Source organism: Pezoporus flaviventris, unplaced genomic scaffold, assembly GCF_033815535.1.
Source record: "Pezoporus flaviventris isolate CSIRO_AGI_PZ_B2104156 unplaced genomic scaffold, CSIRO_AGI_Pfla_v1 ptg000002l, whole genome shotgun sequence".
Classification (NCBI taxonomy): domain Eukaryota; kingdom Metazoa; phylum Chordata; class Aves; order Psittaciformes; family Psittacidae; genus Pezoporus; species Pezoporus flaviventris.
This window is the reverse complement of record NW_026892550.1, coordinates 50,258,872-50,276,623: the sequence shown is the minus strand read 5'-3', so window position 1 is coordinate 50,276,623 and position 17,752 is coordinate 50,258,872. Positions and strand designations below refer to the sequence as shown.

Here is a 17,752-nt window from a genome sequence, read left to right as displayed (position 1 = left end):
GACAGCTAAAGAAGCCGCTTATATCAACAAAACAGAAGAGAGAAGCAAGTTTCAAATGCAGGTGACCAAAATATTGTTTACAATGGTTAGATACATACTTTACAAGAAAAACACAGACTAATAGAATCTATTCTACTATCAAAATTCACAGCATATTTTGTATGAAAAACTTATATGTGAAACAGGATGGAAATTGTTGCGCAAAAAATATAGTGATGTAACAAACATACTAATATAAAATATGGAGAAACCTACCTAAGGGACACTTCATAGATACTCCTCTTTACTTCACCTAAATACAGTAATTTGATTGCTGATGGAAATTTTTGCCTTGTTTTTGTTATGCTTTTCATAGATAGAAAAAAAGACATGGAGACTAAGTGACTGAAGATAAACAGAATCCCTAGCCAAAATAATATAAAGGAAAACAAAGGAGAGAAAAAAAGTAATCCTACAGTAAGGTTGTTTACAGGAATTTTTACATCTCTGGAAAAAGGAAATGAGACAGTTATTTGCAACAGTTGAGACTGAACCTAGGAGTCCAATTTACAATGAAAGAGTATTTTAACTTACAGAAATTACTTCCAGAGAAAACGGTTATTTTACTAGTATTTCATGAAATAACAATGAAGCTTGATTCCCCCCCGCCCCTTATGCTTTGAGTATTATTTCAAATGAAGAACACAATCTACATTATTAACTCAGTAGACAGAAATTAAACACAGTGTTTCTGAGCACACTGCTATCTTTAAACAAGTCAATTATTACATATCACACAATCAAAATAGCATAATGTAGGACAACTTGCTTGGACATTGTTGAACAAACATGGCATGAAAACTTCTGTTTTTTAAGAATGATACTCAGTAGCATGGATTTTCTAACATGACTGCAGTATAAACATGGATTTTTGAGCAGAATTTCCTATTTTTTGAGTCTAACATGGCAAGCTCCTCCTATAAAGGATTTAAGTGTGAACTTACATGTATGACTAACCCTAGTGAAAAACTGAAACTTCTTCTGTATATCCCTAAGTTACACAAAACCTCCCAGCTATTTCCAGAGTCCCTAACGAAAAAAATGCTATCTACACTTCTGAAGGATTTTATTTTTGTGATATTTATTTTCTAAGTATTTGATAAATAGCAAAGGAGATGCTCATTTAGTCCTTCTAATCATTCAGAAGGGCTGATTCCCAGACCTGGTTCTCTATTTCCTCATGTTTTGTATAGTTTCATAAACCACTACTCAACCATTATACCCTGTTTTACACTGCTGCTGCAGACTACAGGATTTACCACAATAGGCTAAAAAATATTCAAATCCATTCTCTCCACAGTAAGAAACGTTTTAACGTTTACATAGCTAAGGAAAAGAAAAATAGTAATTGACTGAAATTTATAATGCTTTTGAAGTGATTGCACTTGCTCAGCTTCATATAGGAATAATACCATTACATTTAATCATTGTAAATTGAATGAAGCATCTAGTAAATATAAAAGGTTGTTGTATCACTCAGAAACGCAATATAGGCTACAGATCTGTAAAGTGAAAAATTGAACCTCCCTTTTATTAATGACAGTCTTTGCTCCATTTTAACTGTCACTCAAATAATAACTGAAATAAAATCCACACGAATTTCTACATTGAACAAAACCTCTCCTCCCTTTAACCCCTTATCCTTCAAGAAAGGAGCACTTCAGAAGCACTGCAAAAAAAAAAAAAAAAAACAAACACAAAAACCTGTAAGATTTACCAAGACTGTAACAAGCCAGAGAAAAGGAGGGTATTTGAAGCTCATTCCACCACACTACCACCACTAGCGGTATCACTATTGCAGCAATCAAAGATTCTAAACTATTGCTGTTTTTTCCACAGTTGGAACATCACAGTCATCAAGTTCCATACAGCTCTGAGCAACAAATTTGGGGATCTTCAACATGAACCACTGAAACAGGTTCAGTGATAATAGTACAGAAACACACAATTATGTACAGTGAGAGGAGGAAAGAGAAGGCACTATCCCACATACACATTCAGATTTCTCTGTGTAACAGTTGACAAAAACATGGAACAGAAGCCTACATAGATACAAAACAGGCTCATATGAACTCTGTATAGCCAAGATCATCAGTGCTTTTTTATTTCACTCTATCAAGTGTCACAGCACACAGCCTCTGAAATCCGCAGTTGTGATGCAACAGGCTTGTAGGAAATTGATAGTTCTGACCAACACCACACAGAACCTATGCTGATACTAGTTAAACACAGCCTGTATTTAAAAGATGCACAGCTGCACCACAAAACACCAATCATGGTGTTCACTGCAATTTCTAGTCAGTCACAGTGCCCAAAACCAGAGAAATACTATCACCTTCAGTGACAGAAATCATCATCATAAAGACATTACATTCCAGTATCCGAAAAAAAATATCAACTTCAATTTCCTGCAATTCTCCTGATAAAAATCTTCACCATCTCACTCTAATAACACAGTTTGAACAAAAGCTTTGTTTAAAATATAGCTTTAGCAATCGGATTATCAGGGGATGTAAAATTCTTTACCGTCTTGAAATTTTGCTGGTCCAGATCAGCATTGCTGCCAAATGCAAAGTTATATAGTTATATGCCTACTGAACATTATCCTGTAACTCAAGGTGATTTTCTGAACTCAGAGGACATAAAATACAGAATTCACACTTCAGGATGCAAACTCACGCTTGGCCTTAACCACAGCAGCTCTCCGCTGTAAGTCAGGACTAAAATCAGTTTGTCTCACAGCATATAACCTGGTCTGTGTCAAAAAAATGATAATGAAATGACAAAGAACCTAACCTTACTTTCACTGAAGTAAGTAGCAAAACTCTCACTGACTTTAATAAGTGTAAAAGCCAGCACTGGTTCTCCAGAAATTATTATTATTCTCTCCAGAGAACGATATGCATTTCCTATCAGCTCCCTGCAGAAGGATGATGGTCTCCCAGCTTTCCAATAATACTGGCTCACAAAGAAGCATCTCAGACTGCCAGCACTAATCTAACATCTATGACCACCTGAGGAATACACTTTGACTTCAGCATATAAACTGAAGAAGATAAAAAGAATCAAGCCTTATGGAAGAAGAAAGAAGCATACCAGCAGTAATGACTCACTGATAACCTTGTAACTACCAAAAGTCACTGCCATACTTTACAGAGATTTTGTATGAGCATCTATTCATAATAGATAATTATAGTATAATAAAGATAGCTGCACTAGGGGAGGTTTAGGTTGGCTATTAGGAAAAATTTCTTCACCAAGAGGATGATCAGGCACTTGAACAGGCTGCCTAGGGAAGTGGTGGAATCACCATCCCTGGGAGTGTTCAAAAATTGTGTAGGTGAGGCCCTCATTGATAAGGTTTAGTGGTGGTTTTGCAGCCCTGGGGTAATGGGCAGACTTGATGATCTTCATGGTCTTTTCCAACCTAGTTGATTCTATGATTCTATAATCCCTCTCTGCACAATAAACACCTAAGATTAACAGAATATTTGCTTTTATGCATACAAGCAGTTAAATATTTAGTAGGAAATTGCTATTAGCAATGACATGAAAAGAAGAACTTCAATCAAATGGAAAACTATATGTTGAAAGTGATGCAGAAATACATTTGGATCCTCTCTGGGTTTAAAAAAAAGGGGGGGGGGGAGAAAAAACAATGTGGCTTTTTCAGAACTGCAAAAGAAATGAATGTCACTGGTATCTGAACAGAAAAAAATATATTAGAAAGTAGTTATGTAGTTAACAGTCTTTCCATGAGAATTAACAAACACAACAAGACAGAACCTGTGCTTTTCAAGTACCTTTCCACTTTAAGTCTTTTAGAAGCAGTCAGGGCAAGCATTAAGTATTTAATTCATAGACACAGCATGAAGAAAAAGCTAGCAACCATCTTCATATGCTCAGGCATAATATGCAGTCTGAGACCTATGCCACAACAAATCAAGTAAGTATCTACTAATCATGCCTTCCTCTTAAGTGCCAGCCACTTGCCAGAACAAGCTTTATACAAAAAGCAATAGCCTCTGATTCCTACTGTACAGGTGGGGATTCAGTTAAAGTTGCCTTGCCAGCTGAAGAGTAGCTTGACCTCAGTAGTTACAGGTGCTAATTACTGGTCTGGTGATGAAGGCATTCTTTAGGAAGACACACATGGGACATGAATCTGGGCTTCCTAATTCAGTTGCTTGCATAGAAACCAACAGAGCACAGAAGTATCACCAGTTGAAATGGGAAGCTCTATTCAGATTGCCTGTCATTCCCTTCCCAGTGTAAGCATGTTCAAAATTCTCCAATGAAACTGTACAGAAATGAAACAGATAACCTGTTCTACATGCAACAATTTATACCATCTTTGCATCTCCACTTGGAAATCAGCAAGAGGCAAGACTTTGGAAAGAAACATGAATACTTTAGTTACTGTTCAGCTAATTAACCCATGCTACTGACAGTGCTCATGACAGTAAGATTCTGCAGCAATATTGCATGTATCCATTTCCTACTTTTCTTTATCAAAAAGAGATCATCACAGCACCTTGTTGAAACATCCTTTTGCAGAGGTGTGCTTTGTCCTGAGCCACTGTGTTTTACATGTGTCCTAGCTTACATAATTGCAATATAGGTGCCCCTAGTTTTCTTCTTTGTTGAACAAGACTGAAAAGATAAAGCAGTTGCCCTTTCTTGAGCAGCTGCTTCACAGAACATCACTGGCAGAAAGACAACTTAATTCCATACCATTTTCATAGAAGTGAATTACTAAACAAACCAAGCTTTTCCTCCAAATATGAAATATGGGTATTAAATGAAAAGGAATTTACAAGCAATTTCCAAGTACTGTACCGCCCTCTGCAGTCAATGTGTAAGTTCTGCAAATACATCCGCAAGAAAGACTTGCCCACATTCCTTGTGAAGATCAGTAGAATAATAAAATCTTTACCAATTGAAAGCTAGCAGAAGTAACATTTGTATGATATTGATTTACTTGTTAGAAACATAGTAACAGAATATATAACCTTTTTAATTCTTCATATAAATGTTCTGTGCAGTAAAGGATGTGGAAATTTATGTTCTGCTGCTGGTTCAAAATGGATCAGACTCCTCAGTGATACTTCTGGCGCTTACTCTTGGAACTTCACAGAAGCTTGCAATGCCCCATATGAGAATGTTTTCTGGTTACTTCTAGTAAATATCCAAAATAAACTGCTTTTGTTAAGTTACATTAACTGATCTATCAATGACAAAGAAGTATATTTTACAGTTGAGCAGCATCTTTTCTCCCTTCTTAGGGACCTTATCCCAAAGGCACTGCCACTGTCAGCTATGAGCTCAGCCTCAGAAAGTGGCAAATCCATCTTGGATCCAGCTGGCATTGGCTCTATAAGACCCAGGGGAAGCTTCTAGCACCTTCTTACAGAAACTACCCCTGTAGGTCCCCCACTACCCAATCCTTCCAACGACAAACTTCTTCACACAGAATGTTTAATACAGCATTATTTTCCCTGTTAAACTGACAGAGAACATTTGACAGTTATCCTTGGGCCACCTGGAGGTATCTGCTAAAACGTAACTCCTTAAAATGCCTTTTTGTTCATTAGCTTTAAAGCTCACTTGCTCTATATATTTGTTTCATAACCTCCTTGTTGAATGAGGTATGTGTTTACTCAAACAGTAAAAGTTCTTCACTGACTTAATTAAGAGCAATTAGGAGAACAAATTTTACACATGTGTAAATCCTCTGGATATTGACACAACTTCAAATACCTGTTCAAGTAGCACATAACACCTGGTAAGACTACAAAAGCATACAACACTGTGTTACTGTATTTCTATAAAACAAATATGTAAGAAAATGAATAGAAATTACCAGGTTCTTCCTCTGTAATAGGAGAGTTCTCCTTCACGTTTTAGTGTTTGAATACTATTGCAATAGAAGGTACTCAAATCAAGGCCTAACACTGATAACATCGTATGACAAAACTATTCCTTCAGAACACCTTCATTCCAACTTCATTTACATCTGCTTTTTTAACTTGGATCTGTGAATACAATTTTTTAAGTAATTATCAGGTTTTACAGTATTTTTTCTCCTCATAAAAGAAAAACTTTGTACCTTATGGCAACATTAAAATATAGAATATTAAACTGCACTTTCTACTGCACACCATGAAAGCAACAAAGACAAATAAACATCACTTATTTCTTTATAAACCCAAAATTAAGCTTTTGAAGATGCATTCTTCTGCTGTCACTGGGCAACTGGAAGATTCTTTCGCCGCAAACATTCAAGATGTAGCACTAACAGCACGTCATGGATGGGAACTCACGACGACAGGAAGCAAGCAGGGCTTCAAAACCCCTCTAGAAACAGCTTCGGCTCGGGCTGTGGGCTGGGAAAAGCGAGCCCGGCAGGAGAGCCCCCAGGCCCTGAGGGCAGGTGCTCACAGCGACAGGCCCTGCGGGGAGCCTCTGGCCTCCCGCCCGGCGCTGGGGAAAGCTGCGTCGGTGGCCCCCCTCAGAAATACGCTCGTTCGTCCGCCAGCTGCTGTGCCTCAGCGTGCGGCGACAAAAAGAGCGCACCACCGGGCCTATCAGCTAAGAGTGGAAGACAGGAGGCGCTCCCAACGCACGGAGGAAACTCCCAGCGCCGACGGAAAACTCGGTACCGGACCAACCCATCTGACCGCTTCGCCGGGCGTCCTAAGCAACAGCGGCCGGTTTACCTTAGCGACGCCCCGCCCCGCCGGCAGCACCTGCTGCTGCGCGACGAGCTGGCCGCGGCCGAGGGGCTGTTGCGTGCCCCAGGCTCGGCGCGTACGCTGCTGGGCCAGGCCATGGCCGAGCCTTCGGAGGAGCCCTCGCCGCAGGCTGTCCCGCAGCCACATGAACCAGGTTACGGTCTTTATCAGCCAGGATACAGCCCGTATGATGATCAGATACCCGATCCCACACAGCAAATGCTGGCAATTCAGAATGCAAAAGCCTTTTTACTGAAGAGCAGCACAACATCTGGCCTGAACTTGTAAGTCGGAAAGACAGACTCAACTGAAAGGGGTAGGAAGTAATGAGTGGAGAGAAAAGTAGTGTTGGTAAAAGGGCAAAGGGTTAAGAAGGGGAGGTATAGCAAGGGGTATATATAGAATGGACTATAAATGCTATATATAGAATGGACTATAAATGCAATAATTCCTACTATGTGACACCTCTGTGTATTCAACATCTTTCAGAATCAAAATTCCTAAGAGAATTTGTAGAGTTCAAAGGTTTTGATTAAGAGCAAATTTAAATTCAGCTTCAGCTCCAGAGGCAGGTGCCTTCCAAAAATGGAAGATGGGACTACTCATACTATAGTCAGGCCAGTTTCAAGTCTAATTTCCCATAATGCTCCATGTTCCCCTTTCATCTGACTATTCCAACAATTTCCCCAAAGCTCCAGGTGATTAGCTTCTACTTTCAATCTTAAAAATAAAATATTCTAAGACTTCTGTATAGTAGGCTGATAATATTTACATTTATATGACAGATATGATCATCTTGCTAATATGCTAACAAAGATCCTGGATGAACAGCCCACAAATGTAGTAGACATAATTGAGAATATCAGCAGGGATGTGAAGTGGACTCAGTTTCGGAAAAAAATGGACACTCTTCGAGATGAACATGAGATTCTTCCAACATTTGAAGCTGCAGAAAAGCGTAAAGCTTTGTTCCTCAAGGCAAATGGAGGAGAAGAAGAAATAGAAGAAGAGGAGATAGTGAGTTATTATCACAGAAAAATACATACCATATATACCAGGGAATGGATGGGAGGATGGTGGGAAGGGAAAGGAGGAAGGGAGGGAGTTGTGTTCTCCTTTGTAGTCTTGCCTCTCACAATCGTATACATAATTGCAACCACAGTACCATGTACCCTCCTCACAGCTGAGTTGGTCCCATGTCTAAGTGTGAAGAAGAAAACCCATCTGGCTACTTAGTTGGGTCTTTTTCCTATAGTAAGTCTAATACCCTGAACCTTTAAAACCACAGATGTTTGAGAGAGGATGAACAGAAAGTAAAGCTTAAAATATCTCCCACATGCCAGTTCAGCATGGAATATTGCATCTAACTTCCTTACCTAAAGTGACCATAATTCTGGTACTCCAGTTTGAGAATATTGTGCACAGCTGCTACTGTAAAATAGAGAATGGAGAATTTTGTGATCCTTCCAGCTCCAGCTGTGATTCCAGTCTGTCCTTCTCCAAATAAAAAAAAAAAAAAAATAATATGGTTATAATGAAGAACTACTAGAATTGAAAAGCCACTTCTTACAACAGGGGATTTTTCAGTATGCAGTTGCTTATATGCAGAAGCATTTGTATACAATAAAAAAAATAAATTCTTCAAAAAAAAAAAACAAGGGAAACTAAATCAACTAAATGTTGATTTTCACATGAAGTTACCAGTATATATTCAAATGAACTGCCATTGCAGAATATAAATATTAACAACAGCAGAGCAGTCTTTCATCTTTTCTGTAGCCTATTACTTATTACAGTAAGCTTATGCAATGGTAAAAATGGAACATGTAGGGCATTTCAGAGAGGAATTTTGAATTTTTCATACTCTGGTCTATCTTGCTTTGGTGTAAGAAACCTGGAAGGGCTGAAGAAATTCCATACGAAGCTAACTTCACTTCTTCCAAATTTGAAGACTTCTACTTGTTCTAGTTGTTCTAGTGAACAACTTCTACTATCTTTGTGTGATACAATCACCTACCCACATGAAATGAGAGAAGAGTGAGAAAGTGAATGGAAATAATGAAATCATTATTGGCCTAGTTTTGCTTCTACTGAAGACAGCTGGAGTCTCATAATGGGCCTTAGTAAGAGCGAGCAGAGGCCAGTATTTTAAAAAATGAAAACCGTATGTCAAGGTTTTCAAAAGAACAACATTCACTCCAGAGAAATATTGCTCATCTGCTGTCTAAATATATAAAATATGTATTATATTTTCCCCAAATGAATCTGCGACAAACACAAGGAAAAACAGTAACACCGTTTGCAGGCATCAAGGCCTCTTTACATAGCTGACATGCTGCAGCACTGAGGTCCCTTGCAGATCCTGTGTAAGAATTCTTACTTTCCTTATTTTGCAGCAATTAGAATTTGAAATTTTAAATCTTGTATTCTAAAAGCTGAAGCTCATCTGTGTTCTCTTTTTTACCTTTAAAACAGCATTTCAGGTTGTTTTTTTTAAATTATAGTGGAAGATGTAGTGAATGAATGTCTGTGAAGCACCTTGAGAGAGTAAGTGGCACTACAGGAAAGTGAAGGGTACATTCAGTGGATAAACCGTTGATTTTTCAAATAGATAATTACACTATTCTTCAGCTCTAACTCCATATCTTCTTTCCCAGGGAGAGACCAGTCTACCTAACGTGATGGAAACAGCCTTTTATTTTGAACAGGCTGGAATAGGCTTGAGCAAAGATGAATCCTATCACATATTCCTTGCCCTTAAAAAACTAACTAGTGTTCAGCCAGTGCCCCAGACCTGTCGCTTCTGGGGCAAAATTTTGGGTCTGGAGATGAACTATATTATAGCTGAAGTACAGTACGGTGAGGGGGCAGAAGAGGAGGAAACAGAAGAGGAAGAAGCTATTGAGGAAGAAGGGAAAGGTATGACTGAGTTCAAAGATGAAGAAGAGGAAAAAGAAAAAGATGAACCACCAAAGTCCACGTATAAGCCCCCACCTACCATCCCAAAAGAAGAAAGTGGAACTGGGGCTAATAAATATGTCTACTTTGTCTGTAATGAGCCAGGCAATCCCTGGGTGAAGTTGCCTCCAGTGACACCAGCCCAGATTGTCTGTGCCAGGAAAATCAAGAAGTTCTTCACTGGTAGGCTGGATGCTCCCATTGTGAGCTTTCCTCCTTTCCCTGGAAATGAGGCCAATTACCTGCGTGCACAGATAGCTCGGATCTCAGCAGGAACCCAGATCTCTCCAATTGGATTTTACCACTTTTCAGAGGAGGAAGGAGACGAAGAGGAGGAAGGAGGAAGAGATACATATGAAGAAAACCCTGATTATCAGCCTATTCCTGTGGCTGAAATGGTGGATTCTCTCTCCAGCTGGGTACACCATGTACAGAGTATTTTAACACAGGTATGTTCAGGAATAGCTCATTCACACTGTGGTGCTCATAGGGTTTCAGAATGTAAACACACTCCTCACCTGCACATTTGAACTATTCACCAGAAATGGTATTGGCCTAAAATATTTTTTTAAAGAAAATACCTTTGATGTAGTATATAACATGTTGCACATATTTACATTTAGCATATATTTTTATGTATATATACTTAGGAACCTTCTAGGTGTGTTCTTGAGATCAGAACCTACCTTTAGATAAGAGTATGGAATTAAGCCTTGATAGATAACGATAATTTCTGGTGATCTATATTAGGTTTTCTCTTTTGAAGTCTTTACTTGACAAAAATGTTTTAAATTCTTTTTTCTTGGGTAGGATGCTTAAACGCAGGTAGTTTATGATTGTATGCTAAATGAAACTTATTTGATGTTTTCTTTTGGTTTATTTTTCATTGCTTACTTTCTGCTGTGAAACGTGCAAATGCAAAAGCTTAAAAGCTTGTTGATACCAGGCTGGAAAGAGGTATCACTAATTTGATTACCATTGCTAGGTAAATTGCTGGCCAGTCTACCAATTCAAGAATGCTAGTGTGAAATAACAGCAAATAGTAGGAAAGAAGGTTTAAAATTATTACCAGAAAAACAGTAGTTGTAAAAGAAAAAGAAATGCATGCATTAGAATCTTAAGATAATATTTTGTTATGTTCCTCTGACTGGTAGCTAGATAACAAGGCAAAAAAAAAGTGTCAAAGTCCTTAAGTTAAGCCTCTTAGTTTGCAATAACTGGTAATGTAGAAGGATATAAACCCAATGGGCAAGAAACTGAAGATTACAAAATAGCAAAAACTGATGACAGGTATAAGGTCATTCTGGAATAGTGAACATGAGTGAGGGAGGAATGAGGGATATAGGGAACACTCTGCCAAGAGGATACATATTCTGCTAACAATATACCAGTGTTAGAATATATATATTTCTTTTCTTCTCCCCCTCCCTTAACTATGAGTGCCTGTGTCTGAGCCAATTGTTTTAACTGGCTTGCATTCTTTGAGTGATTGATATATGTATTTATTATTTTTCCGTATCAATTATAGGGTCGCTGTGTTTGGCTTAATCCTTTTCAAAAATCAGAGGAAGAAGAAGTAGGAGAAGAAGAGGAGGAGAAAGCAGACGAGCCAGATGACGTACAGCAAGAAATAGGACCACCTCTTCTCACTCCACTCTCTGAAGATGAAGGTATTCTTCATGGAATATGAAGTTTGTGATGGAGAGCCATTAGGAATGTTGTCATTTAGGTAGTAAATATTTGAAGTTACAGGAGTGACGCTTCATGGAGAAATACAGTTTGCCCCTGGAGGGTAAGCACATTCTCTTACAAAATTGATTAAAAGCAAAATGGCTATCAGTATTGACATTAGAACTGAGACATTTGGGTTTACTAGTTAACAATCTGGTTGTGAATAAAGGGAACAAGTACTCCAGACTTGCCAAGCTACTGTGAGTTCAAGACAGCTCACTACATTGAATACATTCAGCTCTTTTTCCATCATCTTTTTAGGCGAAAAAGTGTGTGTGCATGTGTAAATAAATAAATATATATGTACACGTGTGTAGATACACAAATAAGAATTTAGATCCTGTAGCATATTACTGCAGCAAATCATGGAAATATGGAAACCTGTGTATTAGATTACACCACCAGTAAATTATTTTCTTATTCTCCATTTGTCGATCAAGGTGTAATATAAGTTATCCGTAAGTTATGAAAAAGTCATTGACAAAAGACTGCTACTGAATTTCAGAAGCATGATCTTTTCTATACGTTGGTCTATTACCATTCCTGTGCTACCTACCCATACATTCAAACAGCCTGTTTCTATGCAGCGCCTACATTTATTGTTTCAGACTTCCAGCTCTTCTAACATGCAACTTAATATAACCATTGCTTGAATTCTGTGGAAGTCTTGTAGCTCAGTCTTAAATATTTCGTAGAGGCATCAATTTATTCATAGACTGTGTGTGTTTGGCTGCCTCCAGGAATTCAAAACATCCCTGCTTGGACAGGTCAGACTTCTACAGACCTGATCCCAGAATACGCTGTTGCAGTCCTCCAGTCTAACCGATGGCCTGGAGCATATGCCTTTGCATCTGGCAGGTGAGTAGCTACTTGATATGGTCACAACACAGACTGTATATGCTAAACATAGACACCGGTCTAATGAAGCCAAAGCTGCTGTATTATTAATTCATTGACTGAATTCTAAGTATTCCAGAGACTGGTGGGGAAGGCAACTTGTGAATATGTATTTAAGACTGAACTGAGTAATTGTTGGAAAGGCTAGGATGAAGTTAATGGATGTAAGTGTCCAGCCAGTATTTGGGCACAGCCCTTGATTCAAAACATTATACTTGAGTCTCTGGTACTTTTTATAAAAACAGCTACATTCTGTGGTTGTAATATTTACTTGTGGTGCAGTCATGACCTCCACATGCTTTTAAATGGGTGCTGGATTTGGTGTCAGGAACACTGCTATGTTACCAATGTGGAGTTGTGCAGTACAGCAAAGTGATATACAGCCTTCACCATTTTAGCATTTATAGAGATTTTTAAGTGAAAGATGTATTAATCAACAGTCACAGCAGTTAAAAAGAGGTGCTGTCTTTTAAACACTCCTGTTACAGAATAGCTGCACCAGGGTGACTTTTTGCAGAGCATGGAAGCCTGATAATACCTCCACAGATGTTCTGTCAGGGGTAGAATGCCTGACCTTTAACTTTTCTTTCTCAGGAAATTCGATAACATCTACTTTGGCTGGGGTCACAAATACAGCCCAGAGAACCACAATCCCACCCTGCCGCCACCAGTGCAAGCAGAATACCTCAGTGGGCCAGATATCACGGAGACAAGTGACCCCACCCTGGAAGAGGAGCTGGCTTTCAAGGCTGCACAGGAAGCAGCCTCATCGGCAGCTGAGGAAGAGGAGGAAGAAGCAGCTGAGGACGATGAAGAGGATGACGAGGATGATTATGATACGTGAGGGAAACATACGGTTTAACAGTTTAAACACGAATAGTAATTTCATAAATTAGTCATTAATTAGTTGATGCTAAAAGACATGCAGCATGTTCTGTATTCTGGAGGCTCTCCCTTGCAGCCACCTTCCCCTTGATCTTACTTCAACCAAAAAAAAAGAAATAAACTTAATTTCCCAACAGTGTCACTTACACGTGTGAACGCGTATTATTTAAGTTCAGTAAACACCGTATTAATCAACCGGCCGGCACCACGGACCGCCGCACAAACCACTGCCGCCCTGGCCGGCACCACCTCAGGCCGCCCTGCGGGGGGAAGCGTTTCCCCACGCCCTCCCTCAGAAGCTGTTGGCTGTGGTACGCTCCGCGGTTGCGTCTGTCCCGCACGGACCAATAGGAAGCGGCTGCAATAGAGGTTTAAACTCTGTTTGGCGGTTAAGTCACTTCGTTACTTCACTGAGCGTTGGCGGCCGGGAGAGGAGTTGTTGCTTCCCTGTCGCTCCACAGAGGTCCTGGCGATGGCGGACGAGGGAGCTGTGACGGTCTGTGTGCGTGTGCGGCCGCTTATCGCCAGGTGAGGCCTTGTCCGAGCGGTAGTGTCGCACCTGATCCCCGGCCTGAGGGGAGGCTGTAGTGCTGCGCGCGGCTTCCATGTCCCTCGGGTTCTCCCCCCGCGTTGCTGCCCCTTCCTCCCCTTCAGCAGGTCTCCCGGGAGTGCCGCTGCAGCCTTGCGAAGAGAGGAGGTGGGGGCGAAGTGTGGTGTCTGTCCCCGAGAAAGGGAAACCCCGAGCAAACAGGGCTGTCGGAGCTTTGAGTGGGCGGTGATCCCTGAGGAGCAGAGCCCTCAGGTAACGGATTATTTCTTTGGTTTAGGGAAAATGCCTTAGAAGATAAAGTGTCACTCCACTGGAAAAGTGAAAATAATACTATTTCAGAAGTGAATGGGACAAAAGTATTCAGTTACGGTAAGAATATGAGAGCAGTTACTTTGATGTTTACATGGACTTGTTACCGTGCTACTTGAATGTATTAACAAAGTTTAATGATGCTGGCTTTTTGCAATGGCCATCAACTTTTTTTTTTTTACTTCGCAATTTTAAAGAAGTGCCATCTGGGCAAGTAGGATTTCTGGTTTTGTCAGTACCAGGAACATGCTTTTAAAGGCACTTTCCTGATGAATATGACCTTCTCTATCCTGGTTCATGGTGTAGAGTGGCTTTGGAACACATGAGCTGTATTCTTTTCATATGAATCCCAGTTACAAATGGACTAGACTAGGGCTAGTCCAGAGCATTTAGGGAGAAAGACATTTGGGACCCCAGCATGTAAAAGTGTGTAGTGTGGATGCTAGATTGCCATAACTGCCTCACTTTGAGTCTCTACCTACTGATCCACTCTACCCTTCATCAGGGACTGTAGTGACAGGACAAGGGGTAATGGGTTTAAACTTCAACAGGGGAAGTTCAGGTTAGATATAAGGAAGAAACTCTTTACTGTGAGGGTGGTGAGGCACTGGTACAGGTTGCCCAAAGCAGTGGTAAATGCTCCATCCCTGGTGGTGTTCAAGGCCAGGCTGGACAGAGCCTTGGGTGACGGGGTCTAGTATGAAGCATCACTGCCTGTGTTGGGGGGATTGGAACGACCTTAACATGATCATAACATGACCTTAAGGTCCTTTCCAACCCAAACCATTCTATGAATGTAGCCACTGCAAGGATTTTTGCCAAAATACAGTTATAATAAAATCATGCTCCAGGCTAGGAGTTTAACAATTAGCCTGTCTTGTCAGGCTTACAGTTCTCTTAGTTAAACTAGCCGTAACATTTTTTTAGGATTAAATGGGATGGCTATTTAACTGTGTCCGTCATTTTTAAGTTGTTTTTTTTTTGACTTGCCTGTTCATCATAACTTTTTTGGATCCAAGTTTAATATCTTTTTAAGGAAAAAAAGCCTACACTAGAAGCATTATACTTTTTGTTTGAGTTCTCCTATAAACAGTCAGATGCCTATTTATTGAATCTCAAGTCAGCAATACTAAGTAAGATGGCAGCTTGGTTTTGACTTGCAGCACAATGTATTCATATGCTTGATTTTTTTTGTTGTTGTTTTTGTTAAGATCGTGTGTTTCACTCAAGTGACAGCACTGAGAAGTTATATGAAGGTGTAGCTGTTCCAATTATACAGTCAGCTGTGCAAGGGTATAATGGTAAGTTTTAAAACTGTGTTCAATTTCTGTTTTTAATATATTTCATGGTTAATCAGTTAAATTTAATCATCTGTTCTAGGCACAATTTTTGCTTATGGACAGACAGCTTCAGGAAAGACATACACAATGATGGGAAATGAAGATTCTGTAGGCATTATCCCTAAGGCAGTTCGACATGTTTTCAAAGTTATCTGTGAGGTGAGTAATTCCATTACATTGAAGTGGCTGAAAGGACTAGTAATATTTGTAATGGTTATGTGAAAGTTAATTTTAGTAGCAAGGAGCTTGTGAAGGATATGGATTTACATTGGCCTGTATGTTGCAGTTGCTTTGCTAGCCTGGCAAAGATGAGTAGTTAAAAAAAAAAAAGGCTAATGGGACTCTCTTAGTTGGAATCAAATCAGAACAAAACTGAGCTGGGTTGTTAAACTTGTAAATACACTAAACTATACTGTAAGTCTAAATAGATGCTCACCTGTTAATATGGTAGACAAGGTAATGTGACTCTTTATTTAGTCTGCTATTTTAAAACTTACAAAAATTAACAATATTAAAGACTTCCAGTGGGAAGAATATGGCACTAAATTTACTTATACCATAAAATCATAGCATGGTTTGGGTTGGAAAGGACCTTAAGATCATCTAGTTCCAACCCCCCCTGCCATGGGCAGGGACACCACACACTAAACCATGCCACCCAAGGCTTCATCCAAGCTGGCTTCGAACACTGCCAGGGATGGAGCATTCACAACCTCCCTGGGCAACCCAGTCCAGTGCCTCACTACCCTAACAGTAAAGAATTTCTTCCTTATAGCCAGTCTAAACTTCCCATGTTTAAGTTTTAACCCATTACCCCTTGTCCTGTCACTACAGTCCCTGATGAAGAGTCCCTCCCAGCATCCCTATAGGCCCCCTTCAGATACTGAAAGGCTGCTATGAGGTCTCCATGCAGCCTTCTCTTCTCCAGGCTGCACAGCCCCAACTGTGGTGCTAGCTGCAGTATTTCTAAAGGTTCTCCAATTAGGGTTTTCCAGGAAAAGAGGTCACACAGGCTAAAACACCGTCTCCACCACTGAGGTCCACCTTCTGGATGGGGAATTTCTATTCATGCACGTTTTAAATTGCTGTTACTTCACTTACCCTCCTTTGCAGTGGGCTGTGTGCTCCAACATGGCTCTGTCAGCTTTCAGACGCTGCCACAGGAGGCGATTTCCCTCCATTTTATCATTCAGTTTCTTTTTTTTTTTTCATTTTATCCTTCAGTTTCATTTTTTTATCATATCAGGTTTTCAAAAGAATGATAGGCTAGTTGCTCAATGCTAATAGGAAGCAAGTAGAAGGTATAAGAACAAAACATCACCTGCAGAGCACTTGTTATCGGTTGAATGAAACAGTCATTCCTCCTTTAAGGAGGTGCAGAGAGTACTTTGTGGGGGTGGGGGGTTGTCTATAAAACTAACTAAAGGCAAGAAAACTTTCCATGATGGTGTAGTCCTGAAGCCTGTTGTGCAGCCCCAGTATGCTCTAGCAGGGAGGCAGGGGAAGAAGCAGCAGCAAAGGAAATATGAGCAAGCAGAAAGAGAAGATGTCATGGTTTAAGCCCAGCCCTGCACAACCATGCAGCTGCCTGCTTACTCCCCACCTTCCTGCACTCTCCTGGACAGATGGGGAGGAGAATTGAAGGAATGTAAATCTTATGGGTTGAGATAAGAACAGTCCAGTAACTAAAGTATAATACAAAACCACTATTACCACTAATAATAATAAGGGAAATAACAAGGGGAGAGAATATAAACCTAAAAAGGGAAGGAAAATATCCAACAATAAACACAAGTGATGCACAATGCAATTGCTCACCACCCACTGACCGATAACCAGCCTGACGAGAGCAGTAATCTGCCCTTCCTGGTGACTCCCCCCAGTTTATATACTGGTCATGATGTGCTGTGGTATGGAATACACCTTTGGTTTGTTTGGGTCAGGTGTCCTGTCTCTGCTCCCTCCTGTCTTCTTGTGCCCCTCCTCACTGGCATAGCATGAGAGTCTGAAAAGTCCTTGATCAGGGTAAGCATTACTTAACGCACCAGTGTTCTAGCTGTTGCTATCAGCATTGTTTTCGGACTAAAGATGAAACACAGCACTGCACCAGCTACTAAGAAGAAGAAAAGTAACTGTTACAGCTGCACCCAGGACAAAAGACTAGGTATACATAAAGGAATAAGCAGAAGGAAATTAGATATGGAAAGGGCGTTTAAGCAGAACAACTGTCACCCTTCCAGTAGTGCAGTTACTTTTTATAATCCACAAAATGTGATATACCATTTATCCAGCTGGAAAGAGGTGGAATG

The 17,752-nt window shown here is 40.1% G+C and overlaps 2 protein-coding genes across 3 annotated transcripts in view; both read left to right on the top strand.

The window, feature by feature from the left end:
* Window positions 1-6,787: 6,787 nt before the first annotated feature.
* Window positions 6,788-13,358, top strand: LOC133282000 (radial spoke head protein 4 homolog A-like). The gene is made up of 6 exons (XM_061477971.1): window positions 6,788-7,057; window positions 7,559-7,790; window positions 9,431-10,180; window positions 11,260-11,401; window positions 12,203-12,320; window positions 12,954-13,358. The coding sequence occupies exons 1-6, from the start codon at window positions 6,870-6,872 to the stop codon at window positions 13,201-13,203; spliced, it is 1,680 nt and encodes a 559-aa protein (XP_061333955.1). The 5' UTR covers window positions 6,788-6,869; the 3' UTR covers window positions 13,204-13,358.
* Window positions 13,359-13,585: 227 nt separating this feature from the next.
* The window catches only part of CENPE (centromere protein E), a 37,226-nt gene continuing 33,059 nt past the window's right edge, over window positions 13,586-17,752 (top strand). For both annotated transcript variants that reach the window (XM_061477959.1, XM_061477953.1), the window contains exons 1-4: window positions 13,586-13,772; window positions 14,072-14,163; window positions 15,315-15,404; window positions 15,484-15,602. In XM_061477959.1, coding sequence (XP_061333943.1) covers window positions 13,717-13,772; window positions 14,072-14,163; window positions 15,315-15,404; window positions 15,484-15,602 — 357 coding nt within the window. In that variant the 5' untranslated portion in view covers window positions 13,586-13,716. The remainder of the gene's footprint in view (window positions 13,773-14,071; window positions 14,164-15,314; window positions 15,405-15,483; window positions 15,603-17,752) is intronic.

Coding starts and splice junctions, on each gene's coding strand:
- LOC133282000 (XM_061477971.1), top strand. CDS start 6,870: ATGGCCGAGCCTTCGGAGGAGCCCTCGCCGCAGGCTGTCCCGCAGCCA. Junction 7,058..7,558: donor ACAACATCTGGCCTGAACTT/GTAAGTCGGAAA, acceptor TTTATATGACAG/ATATGATCATCTTGCTAATA. Junction 11,402..12,202: donor TCCACTCTCTGAAGATGAAG/GTATTCTTCATG, acceptor GGCTGCCTCCAG/GAATTCAAAACATCCCTGCT.